Source organism: Corvus kubaryi, unplaced genomic scaffold (assembly GCF_017639235.1).
Source record: "Corvus kubaryi isolate FWS band 111438036 unplaced genomic scaffold, C.kubaryi_AGA036_p1.0 37284, whole genome shotgun sequence".
NCBI classification, from domain to species: domain Eukaryota; kingdom Metazoa; phylum Chordata; class Aves; order Passeriformes; family Corvidae; genus Corvus; species Corvus kubaryi.
Window position 1 is genome coordinate 10639585 of NW_024581088.1, and position 9715 is coordinate 10649299.

Consider the following 9715-nt stretch of genomic DNA (forward strand, 5'->3'; position numbering starts at 1 on the left):
AGGCGGCAACGTGACCGGAACTGGGGAGCTCCGCCGGGGCGGGCGGCGGCGGGCGCGGGGACAGACCCCCGCGCCGGGGACTCTGCCCCGGGGCCGGGCCGCGGCCAGCCGCTGCCGGGGTGGCCGCATCGGGGCCGGGGCGCCGCTCCCCGCGACCCTCGCTGAAGCGGGGGCTCAGCTCCCCGGGACTCTCGGGGTCCCGCTCCCCTGGACCTTCGGTGCGGCCGGGGCTCCGCTCCCCGGGGACCCTCGTGGTCTCGCTCTCCCTCCCCGGGGACTCTCGGGTCGCCGCTCCCCGCCGCTCCCCGCCGCTGTCCGCGGTGCTGAAGCCGCAGCCCCGGGCGGCCCGAGCGGGGGCTCTGGGTCTGTGGGGGAAGCAGCAGCGCTGTGCTCCTGCGGGGGTTGCAGTGTCACCGCCGCTCGGGGGTTTGCGAGGCAAATGCGGGCCGGTTCCGGCTGCAGCCCGGAAACCAGTGGGTCAAACCAGCAAAGCTGTGGTCAGAGAGACGGTGAGAAGAATTTGTTTATTCAAGTGCTTACTGATTTTTCATGCCTTTTGTTTGTGGTACCCAGACCAGCTGGGGCCCCTCGTTCAAGGATGACTCAATCCTTTGCGCCTCTGTTCCAGCAGGGAGGCTGGGATGCGGTGGCCTGTTCCATGCTGCACGGCAGTGACGGCACAGGAGAATGGTAGCGTCCTCCCCGTCAGCTGACAGTCTGCTGATTCCCGTTCCCTTAAACCCAAATGTGCCCAGAGAGTGCAGTGTTCTTGCTCTGATGCTCACCTGAATTGTGCTGCCGTCTTCACATTAAAACTGCTGCAATCCTGCATATCTCATTGTACAACCACCACACAGAGGAGTTGTAGGGGAGCCCACAGAGTACGGCTTGTGGTATCATTCTGCCATCCCACATCATTCCCTCCCCTTGAATGCTTCCAGGCTCTGAGTGAGTGTCTGTGCTCCGCAGATCCACCGAGGGTGTGCTGTGGCCGACAGACTGCCCTGTGCCTGCAGCAAAGTGCATGCTCCAGGTGTGATACAGAAAGTTTGTGACATCTCTGCACAATAATGGCAAGGACTGGACCCTCACCTGATGCACAGTGGTGGGGTCCAGCCTGGCCTGTTGTTTCTGGTAGCAGAGGAAGGCCAGGCTTGGTGTTATGGCTCATCTATGGAGACTAAGTTTAGTTCACACAAAGGGAGAAATCATTAAATCAGAAGAAAAGATTGGCAGTGTGGTCTGAAGGTCTCTACATGCACACACAATAAGTTCATTTACAGTAAGTTATTCAGAGAGATCTGCTTGCAGCCCCAGCCAGTGCAACCGAGAGCTTCAGGGCCTCCCAATACTCACCCAGTCATGCCAACTCCTGCGTGGGCCTCCTCTCAACTTGTGTTCTCTGAAAAATAAGTTCTTCTTGAAATGAGAAGTTAAGAGGTGACAGATGCCTGTGTGAAGGGAGAGCGTGCAGCCTTTCTTGTTCAGAGCAGCGCTGTCTCATGTGGAGCCCCTCTCACCCATTTGTGACCCTCAGGTCAACGCTTGCCAAGGTGTCACTTGTCCCTCTCAGGGCAGTGTGCCATGTCTGGGGTGTGTGGATGTTTTTAATGTCTCCCTGTGTCTTCCCCTAACTCGTGTGCTAACTTGAATAGCAGTGAGCTACAGATGGGAGGTGGGGGGAGGAGAGAGGGCGAACGTCTGAGTGCATCATGTTTCACAGGGTTTGTACAATTTTCATTGATTTTCCACTGGATAAAAGACAAGCCTGCAAACAGTCAAGGTCAGGCACTCAGGGACAGAGAGCTGCTCTGTAAATGAGGTCATCGCTCCGGGATGCAGCCTGCCGGGCGGGACAGCAGCAGAGCGCAGAGCATCCTCTGCACCCAGCATGGCACAGGAAAATGTCGGCTGCCTCCACAGCGATCGCCTGGCAACCTGGGCTCACTCTGGTGCACTCAGGCTGCTCATGTTTCACATCACCAGTTCCACAATTAACTGGTTTCACTGGCAGCTTTTCTGAGCAGGACATGACCTGGCAGTCCCTTTGTTGATGCTTCCAGCCACTGTGATGTCCTGCACTGCAATTATGCTGCAACTCTTCCCCACTCCCTGCTTGCTCTGAGAGACAGGAGCTGCATCTCAAACAAGTCTGAGATTGCAACATAATGAGGCAAAAATGGCAGGAGTACCAATTCAGGACGAATTGGGGGGTCCCTGCTGCCGGCTCAGATGCGTGACTGAGCTCCAGAGGCTCTTGGGCAGAGGCAGGCAGCTCCTTGCCTGTTATACCCCATTTGGGAGACATATCAGTGCCATGTGCCTCAGTTAGAGCGCTGGCAGCCCCTGCTCACGGTGACCCTGGCGTGCAGCGGGGTGGCAGTGGGGACAGCAGACATGGGGAGACCCACCAAGTGCCTCATCTCCGGGTTCTACTGCAGCAACGGGGCTTTTCCCCTGGTCCGAGGCTGGTGGAGATTGCGGGGATGCGGGATGTGGAATGTGGGGATGTGAGGATGTAGGGGTGAAGCGTGCGGGATGGGGAGACGCGGGATGAGAGATGCGGACACTGCGGATGGGGCTGCGGGCGGCAGCTCTTCCGAGCGGGGCTGGGCTCCGGCGCTGCCGCTGCTGCTGCTCCGTGCCGGCACTGACCTCTAGTGGCACCGGCAGCGGCACCGGCACCGGCAGCGGCAGCGGCAGCGGCAGCGGCACCGGTGTGCGCAGCGGTACCGACTGCGGTAAGGATACCGGTACCGGCACCAGCACCGGCATAGGCAGCACCCGTGCGGCCGTGCGTGTCTGTGTGTGTGTATATGTGTGTGTGCTTTTGTATGTGTGTGTGTGCTTTTGTATGTGTGTGTTTGTGTGCTTGTGTGTGTGCTTGTGTGTATATGTGTGTCTGGACAGGGGTGTGCTTTTGTGTGTGTGGGGGGTGTGTGTATGTATATGTGCTTGCGTGTGTGTTTGTGTGCACGTGTGAGTGTGTGTCTGGGTAGGGGGGGTGTGTGGGTGGCACTGGAGCACGGCCCTGCCAGGCTGCGTTCCCAGCCCTGCCAGGCGGCATTCCCGCTGCGGCCGAGCTGGACACGCCGCACCCGGTGCTGGGCGGGCGGGACGCGGCTGAGGGAGGGCTGGGCAGGGCCAGGGCCGTGCTGCCCTGCTGCGGGGGGAAGGTGTGCTGTGCACCACGGCCTCGTTCTGCCCTCAGAGGTCGCCGAGTCTCGCTCTGACGCTCAGGTCTGGTTGATCCCGTCTTAGCCGAGATCCCCGTCCCGGGAGGGCAGGTGAGGACATCCCACACCGTGCCACAGTCAGTGGGCAGAGACAGGCCCCGAGCAGCACCTGGGGCTGCATCTGCCCACGCATCCCTCCTTCCTGGGGCTGCCAGAGGAGTGAGGGATGGAGCCTCTGCCTGCAGGTCTGGATGTGGCCAAGGGTCTGTGCTCGGTAAGACCAGATCCCTTCAGTGGTGACAGATTCCTGGACCAAACAGCCGATTCCCAATGGGAGCTGCATCCCATGTGCACTGGAGTTAATCTGAATTCTGTGCCATTCCAGGGTGGCTACGGGAGTGCTTTGAGACCAGAGCTTTCCTCCCCCACCCCCGAGTTAACTATTAGGGGGATTTTTGCATTTAATTTTAAAATGAGTTTAACTTTGCCTCAGATATAATTTTTCAACCTAATTGAAATGTAGTGTATGTGGGTCTTCTAATTGCTTTGAAGAACCTAATAAGAAGCTCCTTAAAGTCTAAAGACTAAAAGCTGGAGGGTTTTAATAAATTTCACATTAGCTTAATATTTCCACTGGGATTGGAAAATATCTACTCATAGGGATATTTGTTTGAGCTAAGCAATGCAACTTGTTCCTCTGCATTAGTGTTTATGTGATATGTGAACAGTCCAATTTTTAATTTTTCTCATGGTTTTAAAACTTTTTTTCAATGAAAGTTGCTTTTTTTTTTTTAAATCTCCCAGGTCTGTAAAAATTGTTGTGCTGAAGCAGGAGTGGGTCAGCTCCTGGGCTCCAGGGGGAGGAGGCCGAGTTTTGGCCTCTTCCATGCCCCCTCCTTGGCCCCTCTCTCATCTCACAAGTCCATCCCATCACTGCTTCCCTGCCTGTGACCTCCTGCAGCAGGTGCAGGGGCTGGAGAGAAGCTAAGGCTGGGGTGAGTGCCAGTGAAGGGTCAGCCACGCTCTGCTCAGGGCAGTGTGAGTGGTGGGAGCAGCGGCACCAGCTAGCTCGGCTGTCCCCGTGAGCTCTCTGTCCTTTCACTGCGGCTGTCAGGCTCTGCGGAGCGGGGCCTCTCTGAGCCCGCTGCTGCCTGACCATCCAATACAATGTACCAGGGATTTCCTGGCCACCGTTTCAGCCGACACACCCAGCTGAGGGCCAAGCTGCTGGGCTGCCGTGGGGGGGATCCCATCTGCCAGAAGCCCATCTGGCACGTGGACAGGTTCTCTCTGGGCAGGTTGTTCTTTCCAGCCTTCAGCCCATAACTTGTAGAGATGAGAGCTCCTCTGGAGGGCAGGTTACTGCCCAGATTTGGGAGATCCTTGTCTGAATTCCCTTTCTGTGGCCCAGGCAAGGCCCAGCCTCTCCAGCTAGCATGGCTAAGCAACCTCTGCTCCCCAGCTGCGAGGAAGCACCAAAGCCCTTCAGATGTGTTTGCACCCAACAACAGCAGGACTTCAGAATTACCAATAATAGGAATTTACTCGAGTAATTAATGCTATTTGCTTTTAAAAAGTTGTTGGATTGTGGATGCAGAACTTGGGTTTGCTGAGCTGTGAAATTAAGTTCTCAAAGATCAGAGAAGTGAGAATTTAGGGCCAGAACACCACTTTTTGAAAAGGGCTTTCAGTGTGGTCTAAAGCTCCTTGAAGTAACACCGGGCTGCACGTCTGGTTTGCTTCCTGTGCCCCCTGCAGTGCCCAGGGGCTCTGGGAGGGAAGCTCCGGCTCAGGCAGGTTTTACTGTGAATTTATGGGAGAACAGTTCTGCCAGGTGGGTTGGGTGGATGCTCTTAGAGCGAGCAAGGACCGTGACAGAACCGGGGGGGGGGTCCAGCCCCCAGACTGTGCAGGTGTGGCCTCCACTTCACCTCTGTGCACTTGTGAGGGATTGGGTGAGTGGGGGCCTTGGGGGGGCCAGGATGTCAGGGCCCCGTTTCGGGGTTTCTTTCCCCCGGTGGCTGTTCCCGAGGCACTTTGGGATGCTCCCCGCGGACTCGCTCGAAGTGTTTAAAAGGCTGGAAAACGCGCATTTCCGCGGAGCCCGGGATGGGATCCAGCTGGTCGGTGGGAGACTCGGGGTCCGCGGAGGGGTACCGGGGACGTTGTGTGCCCCTCGGGGCTGCCCCGGTGGGGGCATTGCATAACGCTTTACATAAGCGGGCAGAGCGGTGCGGCCCCCCCGCACCTGCCCGGGCCAGGCCCCCGCCGAGTCCCCCCGGGCGCCGGAGGGGGCGGGAGCGCAGAACCGGCGCAGCCGCCCCAGCCCCGCGGCCGCAGCCGAGGAGCCGCCGCCGGCTCCGAGCGGGGTCTGCGGCCCCCCCGCCCGGCGGGACCCCCGGGATGGCCTCGGGCAAGGCGGCGGGGGAGCGGCGGTGGGAGCTGGTGCGCTGGTGAGTGCGGCAGGTCCGGGGGGTCCCGGCTTTCTCGGGAAGGGGGACCCGAGCGGGAGACCGGCAGAGGCTCGGCTTGCGAGGGGGTCTGGACTCTGGCGTGGGGGATGGTCCCAGCCCGGGAGAGGAGGACAATCCGGGCTGGGGGACCCCGGGTAGGGCTGAGGGGACACGGGAGCTCGCCCTGGATCCGGGACGCTGCGGGGCGCTCCGAGGGGCGCTCCGAGGTCCGGGCTGGAGCGGGGGTTCCGGCTGGGGGCTCCCGGCGGGGCGGCTGCTCCAGCCGGGGGGACACACGGGGGTGCAGGAAGGGGGCGGGTCCGTGCTGGGAGGGGGCATCGCTGGCAGAGGTAGAAGAGTCGGATCCCCAAGACTTTTTGCGCTTGGGAAAGGGTCCTGCCCGCTTAGGAGGAAGCGTGGGAGCGGCAGCGTGCCGGGGATGCCGGGGTCCCCTCACTCCGGGGGAGTCCCCGCGGCACGCGTGGAGTGCTGAGGCTTCTCCGATCTGTGGCGTGCGGGGACGGGGCTTGGAAGAGGCCACTGTCTGTGCCCGGAGCAGCCGGGACGGGCTGACATTGGGAACAAGCTTTGTCTGTGTTCTTTTATGTTGAATTGTGCAGTTTGTGACGTCCGAAGCTTGTGACTTTTGAGCAGGGCGCTGCGGCGATGCCAGGCTGGGGCTGGATGACTCCGTGGGGATGCAGATGGAAGCGCTGGGATGGGGCCCGGGCTGGCCCCGGCAGCCCCTGGGCAGGAGCAGAGCCCGAGCCAGGCCGGTGCGGGGTGCCAGAGCCCCAGCTGTGGGAGGGAACCCCACAAACCCGGGCAAGTAGGCAGAGTGGGAGTCACTGAAGCTTTTTCGTTTCCTCTTTCCCTCCCTTTCCCCCCTTCCTTGCAGCCAAGGACACTTTTTCCCTCACACACTTAGACCCAAACTGTTATAGCTTGGCCTGAACAGCTTGGCCTGGCTGTTCTGTGTCCCCACTGGCTCACTCCCCACTTCCCAAGGGTCATGCTGGCTTCCCTGCCTCTGCTCTGTGCAGGGTTATCATATACCAGAGCTGCAGGGAGCATTGGCATTGCACCATGCTTGGTTACTTTTAACTAGAAAATTGGCAGGTCACTCTGTGCTGGGGATGCTCAGGGAGCCTTTCAGGTTTCCTTTAGCTGCAGGGGGAAGTCACAGTTCCTGCATCGCCACTGCCCCCAGCTCCACAGGACCCCACAGTGCTGTGCTGGGCTGAGTGGGTTCTGGCAGGTGGCAGAGCCCAGCAGCAGCAAGCGGGGAGCTCATGGCACTGTGGTACATGCCCTTGGCCCCATCCAGGCAGTGTGGGCAGACCCCTGCAGTTCATGTTGAGAATGAACCTCCTGGAGCATCCATATGCAGAGGAAGGGACATGAGCTCTCCCCAGCCGTGGCTGAGGTTCATGGATGCTGCAGCTGTGTGTGCGTGTGTCTTCAGTACCACAGGGGCTTTAACTTATTAATTACTTGCTGATGAAATTTCATGTTCAGAGGAGTGTGTGTGAAGTGCAGCTGGCTGCTGGGATGGAAGCAGGCAGCAGGATTTTGCTCCAAAAGATGGAAACAACTGCAGTTACCAGAAATTTGCTCACTTAACAGGGAACCCATACTCTTCTAATCAAATTCATAACCATCAATTCACTTGAATATTACTTGATAAGCCTCAACCTCTGGCCTGACATTTGAAGTGATGCTAGAAAGGCATTGGCTTGGCCTTGGAGCCACTGATAGCCTGAGGACAGGGCTGAGATGGGGGTGGGGGGGTGTTGGGGGCAGGCTGTACTCCAAGATGCTGGTGCTGAGCAGGGGCTGCTGTACCTGTGTCCCCTGGGGCTTTACAGGGGAATGTCCTGTGCTGCTTTGGAAACGTTTGTTCTTTGCTTTCCTTCACATGGTGCTTACGGGTGCCCGTGGGTCTGGTCTGAGGGCCCTGCGTGGGCCGGGGGCTGTACGGGGGCTGCAGCTGGCAGTGGCCCCACAGGTACCCATCTGGAGGGTGCAGGGACTGTCTCTGGGGGTCGATCTCAAGGGATGCCCTGTCCCAGGCATGGCCGTGTGCCCGTGGGCTCAGCGGCTGGTGAGCACTGAGGGACGGGGGTGGCACAGGGATGCAGGCAGATGGGCTGTAAAGTAATTTTCTGCTCCCACCGAGGAACGTGGTGGTGTAGGATGTGCGGCTCTGAGCGGCACTGCCGAGCCAGCCGCTGCCTGCATCCTGCTGCTCCCTCCCCGCAATCCAGTGCTGATGAATATTTCAGTCTCTCTTGATGTTATTTTTAGGTACGTGCGAGAAGGCCGCTTTCGCATTGAGGAGAGGACGCTGACGGCTTTCCAGTGGCTCTACTCGCCCCACCAGCACCTCATCGTCAGCCGTGCAGACCTGGGCTCCCCCAGCAGGTAAGGGGGGCTGCTGGGTGCAGGGCTGGGGACTGTGGGCAGCACTGGCACATCCCCTGCTGCTTGCTCTTTCACAAGCCCTCATGATTTTGACACAGGCCTCCTGAGCCCTAGCCTGTCTGGGAGCTCTGTGATACATGAACATTTTGGGCTTTGCTTTAAAATAAAGTTCCAGGCACAGTGGTTGCACCAGGGGCTGCAAACACCACATTAAATGCTGTTTAGTTTAAAGCAGTGGAAAGGACAAATTACCGCCTGCCGACCCAAACTTTTCTGGTAATCCCCCCCATGATTTTGGTTGAGGATCTGCTTTATGTGTGCAGCACGCTTGAGATTTACTTAAAAACCAGATGGGAGCCAGGGGCTGTGTTTCCCCCAGCCATCAGTGATCATTGGAAAATACCTGTTCTGATCCCCCGATTTTGTTCGGTGCTTAAACTCTCCCCTTGGGAGCCACATCCCAGGCATGTGCCGGGGCTCTCCCTGCTGATGCATATGCATTGCTGTCAGTTCCCATCCCGTGTTTGATGATAAAACACCATTAACATGAAAGCCCCGTGGGCCTCCAGACACACAGAGCGCAGCATCTGTTCCCCAGCCTGCGAAGAGCTCTGGAACATGCTGGGTCCCTGAGTGGCTGTGACACTAAAAGCTTTTCCCTCTCCATTTCAGGAGCAGTTTTGCTCCAAGAGCCCTTAAAGTCCCGAACTATTTACCTGCCTGGAATTGCATAGATGAGAACAGTGGGAGGGTGGCTGCAGAGGAAGGGGGTGCCCAAAAGACTTGGATTTCCAGGGACAGGAAGGGCTGTGGGTACTCTTCATGCAGGGCAAGCAGGATGGGGATGGAGGGAGGTGACATTCACACCTGGAAGAGACTTCTAGGAGTGTGAGGGAGGTGCCAGCTGTTCTCAGCAGGAGCCATGGCATACATGCTTACTGCTGCCATCTGCTTCCTGCGATAGGAATTCCTCTGCCTGCCGCTGGAGAGGCTTTCCAGAAACTGGAATGACTGTGCTGTTTATTGATTTTAACTAATTTTTGCAAATTGCTTTCAGAGGTTGTGTTAGCCTCACCCCTGATGCACATGCTTCATTTGGCACATGCAGCTGAAATGCGTGTAACATCATTTATAATTAATGTTAAGTGCTGTTGGGGTTAATTTCACTAGATTAATTTGATTTCCCGAGGGGGTAATTTCACTGGGTTCGTTTGATTTTCCAGAGGGAAAGTTACCTGGAAGTTTCCCCCTGGGAAGTTACCTGGAGCCGTCTGGAGAGTCTGTGGGACACCAGCGGCCAGTTATGAGCAGTGTCTGTATCTCTCTTATTGGGATGAAATGTTTGTCTCCCAAGGCAGCCCAAGTGCAAACTCTGTCTGGGCAAGAGCAGCCGCGGGGCGCTGCTGAGGGCCGGGCCGCTGCTCCAGCTCCTGCTCGGTGGGACGGGAATGAGGAGAGAGCCACGGCGAGGGCGTGTTACCGCCTTTAGGCCCCTGCAGGCAGGGCACGGCTGCGGGCAGGGCAGGGCGGCAGGAGCCCCCGGGGCCGCGGGACCGGTGCGCACCGCTCCGCACCTCCCCGCACAGCCCCGCACCTCTCCGCACCTCCCCGCACCGCCCCGCACCTCCCCGCACCGCCCCGCACCTCTCCGCACAGCCCCGC

At 58.5% G+C, this 9715-nt stretch overlaps 1 protein-coding gene across 2 annotated transcripts in view; it reads left to right on the top strand.

Annotated features, from left to right (window-relative positions):
* Positions 1-2673: 2673 nt before the first annotated feature.
* The window catches only part of RAP1GAP2 (RAP1 GTPase activating protein 2), a 59031-nt gene continuing 51989 nt past the window's right edge, over positions 2674-9715 (top strand). The window contains exons 1-2 of one of the 2 annotated variants that reach the window (XM_042026534.1): positions 2674-2741; positions 7937-8053. Coding sequence is in view for 1 of the 2 variants with exons in the window: in XM_042026532.1 (XP_041882466.1) it covers positions 5580-5629; positions 7937-8053 (167 nt within the window). In the remaining variant the exon portion in view is untranslated. Of the gene's footprint in view, positions 2742-5511; positions 5630-7936; positions 8054-9715 lie in introns of those variants that run through there. The other variant, XM_042026532.1, reaches the window with a different exon arrangement.